Source organism: Camellia sinensis, chromosome 1 (genome assembly GCF_055761805.1).
Source record: "Camellia sinensis isolate YWXY chromosome 1, ASM5576180v1, whole genome shotgun sequence".
NCBI lineage: Eukaryota > Viridiplantae > Streptophyta > Magnoliopsida > Ericales > Theaceae > Camellia > Camellia sinensis.
In genome coordinates, this window is record NC_138961.1 from 64126552 (window position 1) to 64146223 (window position 19672).

A 19672-nucleotide genomic window follows, 5' to 3' on the forward strand; every position below is an offset into this window, starting at 1 on the left:
TGAAATTTGTTTAAAATATGAATTGTCTCTATGGTTTAAAAAATTATATATACCTCATTATCAGAATTTTTTATTTAACAAAATTAACTAAAAAAATAAAATTCCTAACTACTCTCCTATACAATAATAAAGTTACTCGAATTATTGATTAAAATAAATTTCTAATATAATTAAAAACTGTTAATTGACTTGATGATTTTTTAATAAACTGGGTCATTTGTTATAAAATAAAAACCTTAAGGGGCAGAATATAATTTTCAGAATCCCATGAGGTAATTTGTATTTTAAACAAATATCAAGAGATATATTTGTAATTTATCCTATTTATATTTTTTGTCTTAATATTGTATTCTTAATAAGTATTAAATCAATACAATATTAATACATGTAATAATAATAATAATAATAATAAATGATCATCACAACATGTTGATGTATTTTTTGGACACATTTAGAATAAATTGATCTGTATATTTCTAAATTTATTCATGAGTGTGTGGTAACATTAAACAAATATCATGTAGGAAAATTCAACTAAATTTTGGTTAGCTATTCTATTCATCCATGACCAAGACTTGCATATAGTCTACCCATTCAACTTCTGGGTTTCCGATCAACAAAAAAATGAACTTCTGGGGTTGGACTGTGCAATACTTTCCCAACTTCGAACATTCCTAGCAATTTCTGTTAAGTGACATTTTTATGTTTCTGTTGTTGAATAATCAAAGTCATTAGATAAACATCAACCTCAATGTTGTCCTGTTCATGAAGTCATTAATTCTTAAATAATGGAGGTAAATCATGGTAGCGTGATAGCGTGCTAATCTAAATATCTATCTGCAATGCCACTTGATAAAGATGATGACAGATGTGTGACCAGTCTCTACTTTATTAACGGGTCAAACACATGTAAATATTATAATTATCAGATTAACTGTGAAATTTTGTTTAAGATACCATATTGAATTAATGACCTCTAATCCCTCTAAAAACTTAAACTGTACATATCCTCAACAGCAGTGATGACCTCATGATCATTATATTATACCCTCCCTTCCCTTGATTTAAAGACATGAGATACTTTTCACTAAGCAAAAAAAAATGGATTTTCTGCAACATGTAAGACATTCAAGAGCAAAACAATACTTGGATGGTTTTCCTAATGCCAGTCTGTTACTTGAAGCAACTGCAACAGAAGATAAAGAACACTTCCTTAATCTACTCGAAAAAAACCCAGGTGTTCTCGAAGACTCCACCACCGCAGTAGCATTAGATGAAAACTCCACCACCGCGGTAGCATCAGATGAAACTCAATTACAAGCAGCCTCAAAGTTGGGGCATATAGTAATAGTGAGAGAGATGGTACCAAGAAAGCCTGAATTTGCAAGAGAGTTTAACAAAGATGGGTATGGTTGTTTGCACCTGGCTTCTTCCATGGGACACCGTGAGGTTGTGCAGTACCTAATCAAATGCAATATTGGCAAAGACCTATGTCTTTTCAATGACAAATTTGGGATGACACCACTTCATAGTGCAGCTGTGAACAGGAGGCTTGAAGTTATGAGGGCATCCCTGCTCGATGCGTGGCCTGAGTCTGTCATGGTGGAGACTGAGAGAAGAGAGGCAGCTCTTCATATTGCAGTCCTGTATAATCAGATGAGTGAGGCGGAGGAACTCATCAATGCCAAGGACAGTGGTGGCAATACAGTTCTTCACCTTGCTACCTCCAGGAAACAATTCCAGGCAAAATCTCTCTTTTCATCTTCTAGTTATTGATGTTGTCTTGTTGTCTGTCTGCTTCAATTGTTGAATTGGCTTCATCCTCTCATGCATGAATCAGGGACAGGATCTATGATTTGAACTTTGGCGGTTGAAAGTATGCAACTCCAATCAAGAAAATATGAATAATATTATCAAACTAAGGATTACTACCAACATAATTGAGTATAATATGAACACACAATCGAGTATAACTTACAAAAAGTAAATAACTGATAAAAATAATTGCTATATATTTAGACATGTGAAATTGTACTTGACACTTGTTCATGATATAAAAAGCATCTAAAATAAATTCGACATCAAAAATTCAAACAATGTCTTTCTCAATATATGTGATTAACTAGCTAAAAAATCATCTTTCATCATATTTAGTTGTTTTGTCCTACAAGTTTTATAGCTGAAATATAAGTTTCAATGACCAGTTGAAATAGGTAAATTAACACAAGACAAATTAATCTATCAATAAAAGAATAACTTGTTTTAATAAACAATATCAAATTTAATGAACTCATATTTTAGGATGTAATGTCAAAAACAATCAATATACCTATTTCAAAAAAATGACCAGACAAGAATGAGTGATGAAATAAGAGATATCAGTAAATTAAATGTTGACGTATAGAAAAACATAAATGACGAGCAGAAAACAAAAATCAGTTCTTACATACTTAACATTCAATAACATGCAATATATTTACTTTTGTATGAAGTGCAAATAAACATATACACATGTTTTTTTGTGTGAGCATCTGAAATTTGGAACAAGCTAGAAAGAAAATTCAACAGTCATCTTCTGTTTTGGTTTTATCAGGCTGCTTCCATTGGGCTTGACTTGCATATTGTCAATCCTCTTGGGGGGTGACACAAAAGGTATACCAATTACTAAAATTGTAATTACATATTATTTTTATCTTCTAACTTTCTATAATAACAGATATCTTAAATTTTAACTCTACAATAATCAGCACAAATTAAGACCTTTCTTCACTATTAGTAGGCAATACAGAGCAGCCCAGATAGTATTATTTTAGAAATGAAAATTCAATACAGAGAAATACTTTTTTGTTCTGTTTGTTTTTGAGTTTTTACTTCATTGTTCATGCAGACTCTGGAGACATTGCTTGTGGGTAATCCTACCAATAAGGCTTCAGTGGAGGTGAATACTGTGAATGCCCGTGGTTTTACAGCTTTGGACAGCTTTGATGTCCAACTGCCAAGTGGCAAACAGATGGACATGGAAATCGACAAGATCCTCCGAAGAGCAGGAGCTTTACAAGCCAGACACTTATCCACACCAAACCTAGGCCTACCCAATGGCAGAGATGAAGTTCTTATCGACATCAAGAACATTTTTAACAAACAGCCTTCACATGACCCCTTCATCAAATCCTCCAAAAATTTAAAACAACTGCCAATAGATGATGCGTATAACATAATGTTACTAGCAGCAGTAGTGGTAGCAACTATGACCTTTTATACAGCACTGTGCCGTCTTGACACCCTCCAACAAAATATAATTATTCCAACAGGTTTGTTCATATTCTTCAACTCTGCAGGGTTTTTTACATCAATAGCCATGATTATATACCTCACAGATGAGCAACCCATGAAACTATGGCTTCTAATCTCTTTGTCCTCACTGCTTGGATCTTATACATGCTTAATAACCAAAATATCGCCAAATGTACCTCTCAATCTGCTCTGCCTAGCAAGTCCTGCCCTGCTTTTGGCAGCTGCCAGGGTTTTTGCCATTTTTTGCAGCTCGAGTTGCAAGTACCTGCCATGGAAATGCACAAGGAATCTTGATATCTATTAATGTCAGACACTTTATTCAATGATTCAGAAAACCTCTCCCCGAGTTAAATGGTTTTTTTCACCTTAAGGCTTCAAATTTAGAGGTTCTCTATTGGCAGAATATAGTGCTGTGTATAAGCTGTAAGATATGTCATGTTCTGTAAATTCTTGTCTGAAAACTGTTTGGATTTTAATAATTTGTATTATATGAATGCTTTTTACCTAGAACAATGAAAGTGCACCAGTCATATTAATGTACCCAATCCAGCCATTTCACTCCAAATTCAATGCCACTGACAGTTTGAATGCTAAAAGGCTTGGCCACAATGACTGTGGACTTAGAACTATATGCTTTTTAACATCTAACTGCATATAGACTTCAACCAGGAATTCTCCATATTCAATGTCTAGAAGATTAAGCATCACAAGGTAACTATATGATCAAAAGAACTATCATGGTGAATCCATGTTCCAGAAAATCTGGATTAACATGTTATAGAGCTATATGCTTTTTCACATTGTTATACACATTCGATAAGGTGCTACCATTTCAATTAACATGGTTCGCTTTATGCTCAGAACCAACAAGAAAAATGAAGAAGAAGAAAGAGAACTGCAAACACACTTTATTTGTGGCTTTACATATTTTACTCTAGAAGCAGACCCAATATAATTCCCGGTACAAAACATCAAGTCTAAATAATTCATTGATGATAATGATGAAATTCAGAAATAAAGTTGGTCAATCAACAGTGGTGACCTTTAGTAGATATGGTATTCTGGAAATTTGAAAATAAAATTAGCTTTCATAGTCTTCTTGGAATTTACATATTTTGTAGGTTTTATTGCCTATCTTACAGTCGATGCCGCTAAATTTGCAGGTAAATATACGTGGCTTTGCATATTTCCCAACCATAGTGCATCTCCTCACTTTCCCTTCAACCACTCTCTTCAGTACATCACTGATGTCACCTAATGCCCAAGCTAAGGATACATGCGGGCGTGGATCCTGTGATCAACAACCAAACTTTTTTAGACCAAAAAAAAAAAAAAAGTAATAATAAAAAAAGAGATAACATAAAGAACTTCAATTGTTACTTCAATTGATTGAGCAATATCAACATACTTGTGGAAGACTACAATTAATAACAAGCCAAACCTTATAAAATTCAGGAAGATTGTGAAGCTTGTAAACCTCATTAACAGCTTGAATCTGCTTCCTTATCTGAAATCCATTGAAATTTAATTGAATCTCACAGTTTAGGAGACATGGTATTTAAATTAGGGAAAATTCGCCATAAGCCCTTCACACTAACAGCTTCCTTCTAAAAGTCCAAGTTTTAAATCTTAAATGCATTAACCTCCGGTCAATGTCTTTAATGCATAAAGTCCATATTCTAATAAGACTACAATTTTATGGGCTATTTTATGTCCATATGCATAAAGTCCTTCTATTGGCAGTCACTTAAAAATTCTAGTACACAAATATTTTTATATGCTACTGCTCATATGAAACTGTGGACAGTGATAAGCAACTGGAAACGATTTGTGAGAAGTAATAGAGAAATCTTCAAGATGGCGAAGATCAATTTTTTCTTTTTTCGTTTAACAGCAATTCATTTGAAATTCTTGCATTTCGTGATCGATTTTAAGGTACTAAATAGGTTCATATATATTCCATATATGTAGCGATCCCAGTTTTGCCACTTCGCTTAGTATGTCGGGCATCGAGCTGCCTAGTCAGCTCACGGGGGTCCAGAGGGCAGCGCCCCTTGGCGGGTCCAAGGGCAACGTCCTAGAGGGAATCGAACTGCCCGATCAGCTCGCAGGGGTCCAGGGGGCAGCGTCACTTGGCGGGTCATAGGGCAGCGCCCTGGCAAGGTTAAAGGGCAGCGCCCCCGAAGCAAAAATGCAAAATGCATTAGAAGTTGCTTGTCCTCTCGAGCGGCCGTTTATGGGCTCGAGCGGAGAATGTTTGGTTTCAGAAATTTGACCTGTTTGCAAAAGTACTGAGAAAGTGTATTTGACGCTCGAGCGGGGCTTTCCACGCTCGAGCCGACCATGTTATATCAGTTCGTGAATCTAATATTTCAGATCACTTTTGTATATCTCTCTCTCTAAAAACCCTTTCCTCTCCCTACTCTCTACATTCCCCTACGCCAAATTGGATCAAAACCTTAATTTCTCAAAATCCATTAGAGTTCTGCCATAAGTTCATCATCAAAGTTGGTTAACTTCTCGAGGGTTTCGTTGTGTGCGGTGAAGATCGAGTTTCGACACCGTTGATTTTGGAAGTTTCATCTCATTTCTTCTTCAAAACTTGAGCTAGGGATTTTCTTAGAGTTATATATATATATTTGCAAGATCAATATGATTTTCGAAATCATCTTTCGATAGCTTTGAAAATTGATTGTTGATTCAAAAAGTTGAGCGATTTTGAAAGTGGGTTTGTCTCTTGTTCTTTTAAAATGATCTTATGGGTTTTGATCTTCGTTGATTGACGAAAAGGTAATTTTGGAAAGTTTTCTTTCAAAAGATTTGAGTTGTATAGTTTTTGTAAGAAAACCTAGAATTTGGGAATTTTTTTAAAAGAGACTGAAAATCCATGAATAATATTGTTATATTTATTTTGTGTGTCAAAATAAATAGATGTTTGAAAATTTTCTTATTTATATTTGTATAAATGATGAATTTTAGGAAATATGAGAATTGTTGTTCATTTTGAAAATTGTTGTTCAAAACGTTGAAATAGTCTTAAAATGACTAATTGTTGAGGACGCTTGAAAAGAGGGAATTGTGTTATTCCTTGGATGATGAATTGGAATAAAAGTATTTATATTCATCTTGTGTTATTGGCATATCAATTCATTTGATTACATTAAACTTCGAAAGTTGATTTAAAAACTTGCATTGAGAAAAGAATGTTGAGAAACAAGTTTTCATGGAATGATTTTGGGGTAAATACGTTGGTAAGTCTTGATAGGTGGTGTAGATGATATTGAATAAGTTGGCCTGAGAGTCCAGGGTGAAAGATCGAAAATCCGCGCAGATAGGTGTTGAGCCTTCTTGTTAATACCGGTAAAAATGACAAATTGGTGGTACTTGTATAGTCTACTTGCAAACACCGACCTAGGGATTACCAGAATTGTATTTACCGCCCTTGAAATAAATTGTTAAATTTTGAACAATTGAAATTGCATGATATCATTGAGCATGATGGTTTTCAAAAGATTAAAATGTAATTTATCTTCAAAAAGAACATAGCATGGCATGTGCATTTCATCTCATGAGACTTGTATAAAACATATATACTTTGTTAAGAATTTTCTACTGGGCTTTATGCTCATCCTACGGGATTTTTGTGCAGGAAAAGATGTGGTGATCCCACCCAACTAGGGGCATGGAAGTATGTGTTGGGGATACAATGCTCTCATTTTGCAGTGACTCTGTGTGTAAGCCAAGGGTTGTGTTTGTGTGGGTTTGAATAACCGTTTTGTGTAACCAGACTCAACCATTGGAAACTTGTAAACCCTTAAGGGTATTTATTTGTTTATTTACTTGTTGTTGGATTAATGTATTGTTGCATAAAGAACGATTGTATCATGTAATGTAAGTTTGGAGATTTATATTCGGTTTTCCTTGAAAGAGCCATGATTGTTGTCTTATTATTTGGGCTAGAAATTTGGGGCGTTACAATATAAAACATTGTTTTTTCATTAGTTTGCTTCTTCACAAAGACACTAATGGGTGGGAGATTGACTTCCTGCTAATAATTGATGAGTGTGAGGGGCCTGTGGTTCTTGTATAGCATGCCGACTCAAGGCTTGGGTTCAAGTTCTTATAGATAAATATTTCAATCATCATTCGAGTTAGAGTTGGAGTTTTGTTCGATCACTTCATTCAATTAGTGTTCGTGTTAGAGTTAGAGATTCGTTCAATCACTATTTGATTCTTAATAATTCGTTCAATCATTATTAGATTAATTTTACTTAGATTGCTTTGATAATATATGTCGAAGTGTTTTATTTGCTGATACTCTATTTAAACGATAGTAAAATTTTACTCTGATTTGCTATAATAATATGTAATCTGTCATTTATTTGCTAATGCTCTACTTTAAATTTACAGTAAAATTTTACCCTATTAAAGTTATTATCTAATTTTGCTCTGCTAAAGTCATGCTTTTGTAATTGTTTATTAATAATTATAGTGATTATGGTGTTTATAGTGTTTTACAATTTAAAAATTAAAATTTTATAGTAAACTTTACTGTGAATCAGAATAAAGTTTTACTGTTAATCAGAGTAAAATTTTACTATTTACATCAAGTTCGACTATAAAAATTCTACTATTTTTTTTAAAAAAAGAATTTCATAGTCAACCTAGATCTTTGTGGGAGATAGGGATGTAAGAAAAATCGAAAAAACCGATCAAACCGATTGAACCGGACCAAACCAACTATATTTGGTCTTTTTTTAACAAGAATCGGTCTGTGCGGTTTTTAAATTTGATTTTTTTTAGTTTTCATTCCATAAACCAACTATATTTGGTCTTTTTTAACAAGAATCGGTCTGTGCGGTTTTTAAATTTGATTTTTGTTAATTTTTGTTCTGTATAGGTTCAAGCACCTTGTGCACCGAACTACACTGAAACCGAAACCGACCACTTCAACATATATTGCATTTATAATATATATATATAATCTAATAATATAATGATATTAATAAGTATTAATTAATTAACCTTATCATCTTTATAGCCTAAGTTTATAAACTCTTATTATATACAATTTTAACTCTAACTCATTATTCTTGAAACCTTAGTATTTTTTAATTTTTTTTTGTTTTTATTTTTGTTAATCTAAGAATTGAAAAATATTTATTAAATGGATGGATTGGATATGTTTCAGAACCGAACGGATCAATTTTCGCCCGTGTGGCGCTCAAACTCCACCAAGTTTAAGCCCGCCATAGCTCGTTGACAAATCGAGTGTTGATGGTCTCACCCGTTTGAACATTAGGGCCCAATACTTTGTCAAGCAAAACAACTTCACAAGGAAGCTCCGTCTTCACCCGGATGCCACAAGTAGGCCTGACGCCTCAAGTGCACCAAGCACGGCATAAGTCGCTTCATAGCGCCAAGCTTACCTCAGCAAGGTGCTCGCCCAACTTAGGTTTACGTCACCAAGGTGCCTAGCCACACAACAATGTGTTAGCGAAGGCCCTCGACTTAGCCGACAAGCCAACATTGCACGTTGGGTCTTTAATAGCATCTCGAAGTGTCGTAGGGTCAAGCATGCCTCAATAGATGCATATTGGATGGCCACTTGGTCATGCGAATAGGTCCTAATAATTTGACTTAATTCTCATCAAGTCCTATTGAAAATAAGTCTTGGTAAAATTGTAGCTAAAAATAATTTTTTTGTGACAATTTTTTATAAATGTTGCTAAAAATTGACAATTAGTGACTTTTTTTTGTCATGATTTTTATAAATTGTCGCTAAAACTTACAATTAGTAACTTTTTTAATGACCAAATTTTTTCATAAAACCTATTAGACAATAAGTCCACTTATTAGGACTTACACATAAGTACCCCTTTGAAATAGTGGACAATTAACTAATTTAATGTTTTTATATAGATTAGTGATTATATTGTTGTTTGGGGTGTCCTAAAAAAGTGCACTTTTTGTCTTTTTGGACTAAAAAGTTGAGAAAAAAAATATGGATGTTTGGGTTAATTTTTTGACTTTTTATGGAAAAAATGTGTATTAAAAAATTGTATAAGTAAGTGTGTAGGAGAAGATAGGATAGAAGGCCGTACGGACTAACAGTGGATTGGTAGTGGAGTCGGCTGGGTGAGTAGATGAGAAAATATTGTCTCCTTCTCGAGCTTTGATTGGATGGTGTTGTTTGGCCCGTGGGGGCCCACCACGGGTCCCATTTTTCTAATCGGAACCGTTCAATGTGTAGAACTCGTCGAGTACTATATGCTTGTAAAGAATCACGTTGATTGTATATCGATAGCTATATGATCGTGTTAGTTTTTTTTGTTAACTGTTAACTATAACACCATCCATTTTTATACAAAACTATTTTGATCATGTAGTTAGCGATATCCGATAGACGTGATTTTTTGTAGGCATATAATACTAGACGAGTTCTACATATTGAATGGTTCAGATTATCAAAACGGGACCCATGGTGGCCCCCCACGAGCCCAACTTTACCATCCAATTTTGTGATTGGCCAGTTGTAATTTTTTTTTTTTCTCTGTCACTGACTAGTTGATCACCTCTGTACCAATAACCAAACCAAACCAAACCAAGCCTTAAGTCCCATCAAATGGGGTCGGCTACATGAATCCTTCTTCTCCACGCGACCCTATCAAAGGCCATTTCATTAGTTAAATTAAGTAGATTCATATCTCTATTTATAACGCTAGTCAACGTTAATCTAGGCCTACCCCGTCCCCTAACACTTCCATCTATCGTTACAGCATCGCATCTCTTCACTACTGCCTCTGTTGGTCTCCGTTGAATATGACCAAACCATCTCAAACGATTCTCTCTCAACTTATCTTCTATCGGTGCTACTCCTACCCATTCCCGAATACACTCATTCCTAATCCTGTCCTGTCTAGTCTTACCACACATCCACCTTAGCATTCTCATCTCAGCCACACTCATCTTATCTACATGTTGTTTCTTGGTTGCCCAACACTCCGTCCCATACAACATAGCTGGTCTAATAGCCGTTCTATAGAACTTACCTTCTAGTCTAGTGGGTATTCGTTTATCGCACAATACCCCAGACGCACTTCTCCACTTACACCATCCCGCCTTAATCCTATGGGCCACATCTGCATCAATCTATCCCGCTGTTGTGATAATCGACCCTAAATAACAAAAATGTTCACTCTTAGGCAGTTCTTGGTTCTCAATCTTCACTTCTCCTCTGCTTTCATTGTTACTGTTACTAAATTTACACTCCATGTACTCTGTCTTAGTTCTGCTTATCCGAAATCCTTTAGATTCAAGAGTTTTTCTCCAAATCTCCAACTTTGTGTTAACTCCTTCTCTAGTCTCATCCACTAACACAATATCGTCTGCAAAAAGCATACACCATGGCACGTCATCCTGAATATTTATCGTCAACTCGTCCATAACTAAAGCAAAGAGATAAGGACTTAAGGTAGATCCTTGGTGTAACCCTACAGTGATAGGAAATTCATTTGTTTCTCCAGCTGGCGATCTAATAGTGGTCACCACCCCTTCATACATGTCCCTAATCATGTCAATGTAGCCTTTTGTCACCCCTTTCTTCTCTAACGCCCATCATATTATATCTCGGGGCACTCTGTCATATGCTTTCTCAAGGTCGATAAACACCATATGAATGTCTATTTTCTTTTCTTTGTACTTTTCTATAACTCTCCTCAAAAGATAGATCGCTTCCATTGTTGACCTACCAGGCATAAACCCAAATTGATTCTCTGACACCTCTGTTATGTCTCGCAATCGGCGTTCCATCACCCTCTCCCACATTTTCATTATATGACACATTAGCTTAATTCCTCTATAGTTGTTACAATTCTGGACATCACCTTTATTCTTATAGATTGGCACTAAAATACTCTTCCTCCACTCATCTGGCATGTTCCTAGTCAACAAAATTTTGCTAAACAACCTAGTCAACCAAGCAACTCCCTTTTTACCCAAACACTTCCAAGCTTCAATAGGGATATCATCAGGTCCTAAAGCCTTATTTGATTTCATCTTCTTAAGTGCAATTTCTACTTCAAAGTTCCTAATCCTGCGATAGAATCTATAGTCTTGGTTTATCGTATTACTGATTATTTCTTCCCCTATTGTCGTACTTCCATGTTCCTCATTTAACAATTTCGCAAAATAATTCTTCCATCTTTCCTTAATCTCATCATCCTTCACCAATACCTTAGAATCCTCACTCTTAATGCACTTTACTTGATTAAAATCTCTTGTTTTCCTCTCCCGTATCTTAGAAAGTTTGTATACCCTCTTCTCTCCCTCCTTACTATCTAGTCTAGTGTATAGGTCATCATAAACTTTCAACTTAGTCTCTCTCACTACTTTCTTGACCTCCTTATTAGCCAATCTATAGCTCTTAAGGTTTTTCTCAGTTCTATCCTTCTGCCACTTTTTAAAGCACTCTTTTTTTTGCCTTAACTACCGCTTGGACCTCTTCCCTCCACCACCAAGTTTCCCTAGAGCTGGGTCCCATTCCTTTCGACTCTCCAAGCACTTCCCTTGAGATTCTCCTCATACAATTGGCCATCGAATTCCACATAGTGTTAGCATCACCTTCTAAGTCCCAAGTACCTTCCTTGTCCATTCGATTCTTAAATATTTCTAATTTTTCCCCTTTTAAGTCCCACCATCTTGTCCTACGACGCCCACCATCCTTCCTAACTTGGTATTGCCCTCTAAAACATAAATCTAGTACCAAAATCCTATGTTGAGAGACCAGACTCTCACCAGGAATCACGTTACAATCATTGCATTTTAGGCAATCCACTTTTCTCACTAAGAAATAATCTATTTGGCTCTTAACTAATCCACTCTTAAAAGTTATCAAATGTTCCTCCCTCTTCTTATACATAGTATTGGCCACCACCAGGTCAGAAGCCAACGCAAAATCTAAGATTCTCTCTCCAGCCTCATTTCTGTCACCAAAACTGTATCCACCATGCACCCTTCCATAACCTACTTTATCTATGCCCACATGGCCATTAAAATCTCCACATATAACCAGGTTCTCTCCTACGGGTATCTCCTGTAAGATCTCATCCATTTGCTCCCAAAAATCCCTCTTAGTCTGATCATCTAACCCTACTTGAGGGGCGTAAGCGCTAATAATATTCACTAAATTCCCTCCAATAACTAGCTTAATTAGCATAATCCTATCTCCTTTCCTAGTGACCGCCACCACACTTTCCACAAGACCCTTGGCAATTATGATTCCTACCCCATTTCTGCGTCTATCCTTACCACTATAATAAAGTTTAAAACCAGTATCCTCAATTTCCCTAGCTTTCTCTCCCGTCCACTTAGTTTCTTGTATGCAAGCTATACTAACTCTCCTCCTAATCATAACATCTACCAATTCCATCGTCCTACCAGTTAAGGTTCCTATGTTCCAAGTGGCTATCCTAAACCTATAGTCTTGAACTAGCTTCTTTACCCGCGCTCGTCCAGAAAAACGCGGAAACCTTTGCCCATTTTTCACCGCACCCAGGCGTCGATACGGCGCCCCTTGCTCACTTTTCAGAACACCCGGAGACAGGCGCAACGCGTCACTTGAGGGGAACGATCTTGGGCCAAAAAGTTGATTTATTTTAATATTTGTATATTTATTTTTTATTTTATTTTTTTATGAATAGTGATAACTTTTTAACTTTTTTGGTAACTTGTTGACTTTTTGACTTTTTCTAAGGTTGCCAAACCAGCCCTTCAAGTTTAAAAGGTCCTAAACCGATTACACCAAACTGAACCATTTTAATCGGATCGATTCAATTCGGTTTGATGGGAGAAGAAGTCTATATCAGTATTCAAAATAAAAGAACCGACATTATCGATTCAGTAAAATTTTTTAATTAAATACCGACCGTACCGAACCAATTACATCCCCAGTGGGAAGATTCTAAAAATACTTATTTTATTAAAAAGCGACATCTAGGTCAAAAGTGTTCAGTGTGTTTGATTTTAATTTCCTGAATTCAGTTTTCTAGAAATTAAGTTTTTTTGTTTTTCGTATTTTTTTGTTTTTAGTGAATATTTTTATAATTTTAAGTAATTTTTTTACTTTTTTAGATGCACCTTACTTAGATGTATCTAAATAATAAAATATTTGTGAAAAAATATTTAAAAAAATTAATAAATACACAAATATAAAAAAAAATATACTGAATTTTCGTATTCTTTTTGTATTTTTGGTATTTAGTGATTTTTTTAAATATTTTTTTTCACAAATATTATACTTTTAGAGTGTATTTATGTTAGGTGTGCCTAAAAATAAAAAAATAAAAAAAATAAAAATAAAAAAAATGCTTAAAATATTGAAAAAATTCATTGAAAACAAAAAAAAAATACGAAAAATAAAAAAGAAAAATTTTCTAAAAAGTGTTTTCTGGAAACTAAAACCAAACAAGCTGAATATTATTTTAAAGTTTTAAATATTAAATTAGTCACTAAGGATATTTTGGTAATAGTGGTGTCTGCTAGACTTTTCAAGGAAGTTTTTCTGTGCTTGTTAAAGTTTTATTATGAAGGGATTTTGACCAATTTCCCATTAAATTACTAGAAGAAAGAAAAAAAAATACTCATATGCCTATCAAGTAACATAATGTGGTGCACAACCAGTACATTCTCGATACAACTAAAAAATAAATAAAAATTCCTCTCCTAAGAGGAAGACCTAACTGAACAAAAATGACGTAACCCTGACCATATCTTGTCCAGGACAATATACGTATGACAGCATATAAAGTTTGTGAAGTTTTCATAGCAATGAGAACTTAAAGAGACTAGTATGACAATAATATTAATGGCATTTTCAAACAAACAATATATATCCTAGGAGCTATTACTAAATACTCATGTTGATGCTAGTGTCACACACCGTGTGAAAAAGTAAAATTGTCTTTGGAAGTTGGAAGGCACTTACATCTACCTGCCACTTTAAAACCATATAAAAGTGCAGTGTCAAACATATGAATAAAACCAATGTGCGTTCCAATTTAAGGAGGAAAAACTGCTCAAAACATGATAAAAGTGGTGCAAAAGGACATTATCAAACTTACCTCTGCCAATCCTTTTGTTTTAACTTCAATTGAAAGAAAGGAGCGCGTGTGATCATCATTCACAAAAACCTCCCACTCATTAAAATCAATCCAATACCTGTTTCACATCACAACAATGAGTGAAACCCATATCATAAAATATATGTGCCATCACATTGTCGTTCTTAATAATTGAATTGGAACATTATAAGCTGGACATATATCTGACCTGCTCTGAAACTGAAGCTTCTGACGAAGCATTGCCACCACCGAGTCAATTTGGTGCCGTCGAATTGGAACAGTTCTCCCCAAACTTATGTGGAATTCTCTCCCCAAGGAAGCTTGTTCAAGCTTCAGATCATCAGTGCACAAAATGTTGAGTGGGATGTCAATGTCAATAGCATTTAGACCAGGTACACAAGATGAGACCTTCTTCAGAAACTGGGCCAACTCCTTCATTGGAGCAGAAGGGATACGAACTATTATGAGACATATAACTTAATTAATGCTATGTTCTAATTCTGGAACTCAAATTAAATACAATGTGATGCGCGTTAGATGTCTTTGAATCAGTTGTTGGGAAAGGTCAAAGATAAACTGCATGATTTCATTCCAAATTTAATCATAATGACACTAGCACAACACCAATAATTCTCATGATCCAATTTGCCATCTACAACATTCGAGCAATATCGATTACCGAGACACAAGCATGCACACACTAGACAACAATATATTGGTTAATCTGAAATGGCGTCTTAAAAAACACATAGGGATGTACATAATGAATGAAATTTCTCAAATTTCTTCATAAGCAACAATTATTTCCAATACTAAATGGAATAGAGGAAGAACAGACTTTTGAGTTTGAGCCTAACTATAGCATTAACCACTGGCAGTCTGTTTGATTAGAGTAAAAAATATGATGAAAAGTGAGTAAAAAAAAAAAAATCACTTTGCTCCATCAAACTATCACACTAGTATCACTTTCACTCCTCAACTATAAATTTGAACACTTACCACCTTAAAATTTTAACATTTGTTCACTTTACTCCAAACCATCAATGGAGCTAGTATTTTTGACAAAATATCACACTTTTCGGCTATCACACTTTTCGGCACAAAAAAAAACTTCTGCATCTAGAGGCTATAGTTTGATACAATTGGTTGTATTTTGTGTTTTATTAAATAATTTCAAAACAATTTGTTGTGTTTTATTGCATGGTAGATATACATATTTGTCTCCTTATCTGTCTCATTACTATAGACCAAAGTAAATCAATACCCTCAATTAAGGCCTCGTTTGGAAACCAGCCCGTTTAGCCAAAAAGCCAAAAAGTTACTAAAAAAGTCAAAAAGCCAACAATCCATATCAAAAAGTCAAAGATTCTCATTTCTATCTACTTTTTGCACATCTTTTCGTAAAAAGCCAAAAAGTCATTCCAAGCATACTAGTTTTTTTTTAGCTCATATTTTAGCCAAATAGCCAAAAAGTTACTAAATTAGCATGTTCCCAAACGAGGCCTAAGCATGTGTGTGCCAACAAATGTGATAATTCCATCAGAATTATTAATGTCACTAAAGGTTTGGGATAAAATGAACTAATGTGAATAATTTAAGGGATAATTGTTAAAATTGATAATTCAAGGGTAAAGTGATAGAAGTTTGATAGTTTGAGGGGGCAAAGTAAATTTTTTTTTTAAATTAAAAAAATATTTTTGTATACGTTTCGTTAAGTTCAAATTTTGGACAAATTACACCAGTATATATTTGCTCTTTTGTCATTTTGATCCCTGGAGTTTTAATTGGCTCAATTTTGACTCTGAATTTATAATTTTGTCTCAATTTGATTCAATTGATAACAACTGTTACCATTTTTTATGAAAAATGTGCACATAAATGCCATGTGTCATCCTTTTAGGGACAAAGTTATAAACTTACACAGTTCAATGAGTTAATCTCAACCAACTCAATAATCATTTTCCATCAAAACTCCTAATGGTCATATCAATTAGACCAAATTAGAACAAAATCTAAAATTAATGGTCAAAATTAAGTCAATTGAAAATGTAGAGACCAAAATGACTTCATAGACAAAATATAAGGACTACTTGTGTAATTTGTCATTGAATTTTTGTTAAAATTTTGTAAGAAAATAGAAAGTGGGATAACAGCTAGAAAATTAGAAAAAGAGATAATAACGAACTACTTTCAATTTCACCAATTCTTATATATGTATATATATATATATATTAGGATAAATTGTACTATTAGTCCTTGTAGTGCAAGTTAAGTATCATTTTAGTCCCCGTAGTTTCAATTTAAACAATTTAACCTTATACTTTTAATTTTGTTGTAATGTTGTCCATCCATTATGCATCGTTCACATTTTGAACGAAAAAAAATCACATACAAAATTGGAGAGACCAAAATGAAATTTAAAAGAAACTATAGGGACAACTAGTGTAATTTATTCATTACACCAATAGTTCCTATGTTTCTTTTAAATTCCACTTTAGCCCCTTTAGTTTTGTATGTGATTTTTTCTGTTAAAAATTATAATGGTAAGTAACGGATTTCAAATTGTTCAAATTAAAATTATGCAAACTAAAGTAAATTTCGCTTGAACTACCAGACTAATGGTATAATTTACCTATATTTTATTTCATTTTATTTCAATAAAACTAAAGGCAAGTTTGCATAATGGCATCAATTTTATATGATTCTTTCTTTTTTTAACTTTTAAGACTGTATTTCGTTCATAAATTTTAATAAGAATTTGAAAAGGGGTGTGAAATATAATTATGTTTTATTCACATTTCACCCCGTCTTTCCAATTCTTTCCCAAATTCCTACCCAAATCCATAATCCAAACCCAGTATTACTTTCCACCACTTTCATTCTAACTCTCAACTCATCCAAAAACAAATCCACATACCCAGTTGAATTCTAAGCTTAAAATGGAAAAGAGGCTTTGGAGTTGTATCTCATACTAGTACTAAATCTATGGAAACAATACACAAAACGTGACATTTTTTAAGAATATTACCTGGGATGTAGACATATAACGCATAGTTGCCTTTAACATGAGGGAAGCTCCGAATCCTACTCGCCTTGCCATTTGGCAAGTAGTCTGATTTATCACCTTCTTCCTCAAAAAAATCAAACACTTGATGAGCATCAAATTCAAATCGTATGTACATATATGTGTATGTATGCATATGCAGAGAGAGAATTGAAGCGTTAAAAGATGTGTTACCCAGAGAATTGGGAGGACTGTGGAGACGAAGAGTATGTAGAGGAGGCAAAGGGTTTGATAGTTGTTGACTGGAATTGGAAGCTGATGATGATGATGCTGGTGGGAGACGATCGGAGGACGAGCCGGATGAGGAGTCCCCGTAAAAAGCTCTCTTGTTGTACTCCATTTTTGTCCAAACTTCGTCGGATTCTCCCAGTCTCCTGAATGTCCGCTACTCTACTGCTACCTGGTAAAGCAGGACAGTCAGCTGGCTGAAAAGGAAAGGAAAGGAAAGGAAAGGAAAATTATTGGGCGCAGATTCTCTCCAAGGACTGGACGGTGCTGTTGGCCTTGTAGACCCATCACGAGTTTCATTTTAGTTCTTCAAATCGTTTAATGTGTGTAATTTATTAAATATTTATTTAGGTAAAAAATTATATTGATCGAATATCGATAATTATTTGATCAAAATATATTTTTATCAAAAATTTATTTTTAAAATTATATTTACTATTAACAAAAATATGATCTGATCAAGTGACTATCAATATTTAAACAACATAATTTTTTGCATAAATAAAATATTTAAGGAACTTTCTACATTGAAATTTTTAAACTTCTAAAGGGCCCACGGTCCTAACCACACTATCTAATCCACTTTATCTACAAAGTGAAGTAGAGATAAACCTTTTCCATAATAATACATCTATTTTTAAAATTTAATGATATATTACTGAGATGATTGATTTAAAATTAGAGAAAATATAAAAAAAAATATTTTACATATTTTAATAAATTATCAAATTTAAAAAGTGAGTCTAATTTTTAAATTTTAATAACATCACCTAAAAAGAAATTGTCACACTTTTTGAAAGTGTTTGAACAACACATAAATTATGAGATAAATTATAGGGAAAATCACTATTCGGGCCATAAGATCAAAAATAATTACAAAAGAGTTGGGGTGCAACTTTTTCTGTAAATTTTTTCACAAAAAAAGTTACACCACCACTTTTTTGTAATTATTTTTCCCACTTCTGAATGTCAAGTAATTTTTTCCACCACGAGTTCTATTTCAATGATCTGAACCGTTAAATATATATAGCATGTTGAATACTTCATTCCTATAAAAAATTTACGTTGATCAGATATTATTAGTCTCTTGATCAGAATATATTTTTGTCAACAATTTATTTTTTAAATTATATTTACCGTTAAAAATAATATAATCTGGTCAAGGGGCTATCAATATCAAATGGACTTGAATTTCTAGAAGGATGAAATACTCAATGAGTTCTATAGGATACAGAAGACAAATTACTTACCATATAACAAGGACAAAATATTAATTTTACTTGATCACACGTGAAATCCACCAAAGCAGAACAAAATAAAAAGAGTAGTGCTATAGCATCCCATGAATTATTTTGGACCCCTTATTTCTTTAGACTGCCACTCTCTTAAACTGAAAATAAGAGAGTACTATTTTTTACATTTTTTTCATTTTTCCACACTCAACTTATAGACTAAATATGATAAAAGAATTCCCTTTCTTATTATTTCTTAGGATAAATTACAAATACATCCCTTGAGATTTTATTAAAATATGAATTGTCCATTGTGGTTTAAAAAATTATAAATACCCCTTTTTAGAATTTTTTATTTAACAGAATTAACTAAAAAATAAAATTCTTAACCGCTCTTCTATACAATGATAAAAGTACCTAAATTATTAATTGAAATAAATTCCTGATATCATTAAAAACTGTTAATTGACTTAATGATTTATTATCGATCATTTGTTATGAAATTGAAATTTTTAAGGGACGAGATTTAATTTCTAAAATTATAAGGGCAATCATATTTTAATCAAATTTTAAGAGATGTATTTATAATTTACTCAATTTCATATCATTTTTCTCATCAAATAACCTTATTCAAATTGAGTGTTTAGTGTTTCAGTGTGAAATACTACCACCGTCCCATTTTATTGATCCATTATTTTATTTTTTATTGTTCTAAAATGTATGTCTACTTTGAA

The 19672-nt window shown here is 33.6% G+C and overlaps 2 protein-coding genes across 7 annotated transcripts; one reads left to right on the top strand and one right to left on the bottom strand.

Moving 5' to 3' along the window:
• Nucleotides 1-933: 933 nt before the first annotated feature.
• LOC114316351 (uncharacterized) lies at nucleotides 934-7221 on the top strand. 2 transcript variants are annotated; one of them, XM_082878450.1, is made up of 3 exons: nucleotides 939-1743; nucleotides 2888-3311; nucleotides 6944-7221. In XM_082878450.1, the coding sequence occupies exons 1-3, from the start codon at nucleotides 1102-1104 to the stop codon at nucleotides 6970-6972; spliced, it is 1095 nt and encodes a 364-aa protein (XP_082734576.1). In that variant the 5' UTR covers nucleotides 939-1101; the 3' UTR covers nucleotides 6973-7221. The 2 variants fall into 2 exon arrangements, with proteins under 2 accessions (XP_028118808.1, XP_082734576.1); XM_028263007.2 differs by lacking the exon at nucleotides 6944-7221 and having other exon boundaries at nucleotides 934-1743; nucleotides 2888-3839.
• LOC114316352 (uncharacterized) lies at nucleotides 4171-18029 on the bottom strand. 5 transcript variants are annotated; one of them, XM_082878462.1, is made up of 6 exons: nucleotides 17653-18029; nucleotides 17443-17541; nucleotides 14623-14872; nucleotides 14415-14511; nucleotides 4736-4801; nucleotides 4171-4585 (listed from the first exon to the last, which is right to left on the bottom strand). In XM_082878462.1, the coding sequence occupies exons 1-6, from the start codon at nucleotides 17816-17818 to the stop codon at nucleotides 4376-4378; spliced, it is 888 nt and encodes a 295-aa protein (XP_082734588.1). In that variant the 5' UTR covers nucleotides 17819-18029; the 3' UTR covers nucleotides 4171-4375. The 5 variants fall into 5 exon arrangements, with proteins under 5 accessions (XP_082734588.1, XP_082734596.1, XP_082734618.1 ...); XM_082878470.1 differs by having other exon boundaries at nucleotides 17443-17538; nucleotides 17653-18026; XM_082878492.1 differs by lacking the exon at nucleotides 4736-4801 and having other exon boundaries at nucleotides 17443-17538; nucleotides 17653-18013.
• Nucleotides 18030-19672: the final 1643 nt, after the last annotated feature.

What these genes read in the sequence shown, in the direction of transcription:
- LOC114316352 (XM_082878462.1), bottom strand. Translation starts at nt 17,818, where the DNA reads ATGGAGTACAACAAGAGAGCTTTTTACGGGGACTCCTCATCCGGCTCG. An exon ending in CAGTCCTCCCAATTCTCTGG is followed by an intron (nt 17,542 to 17,652) that starts GTAACACATCTT and finishes TTTTTGAGGAAG; the next exon opens with AAGGTGATAAATCAGACTAC. An exon ending in ATCTTCCTGAATTTTATAAG is followed by an intron (nt 4,586 to 4,735) that starts GTTTGGCTTGTT and finishes TGTTGATCACAG; the next exon opens with GATCCACGCCCGCATGTATC.
- LOC114316351 (XM_028263007.2), top strand. Translation starts at nt 1,102, where the DNA reads ATGGATTTTCTGCAACATGTAAGACATTCAAGAGCAAAACAATACTTG. An exon ending in CCTCCAGGAAACAATTCCAG is followed by an intron (nt 1,744 to 2,887) that starts GCAAAATCTCTC and finishes TTGTTCATGCAG; the next exon opens with ACTCTGGAGACATTGCTTGT.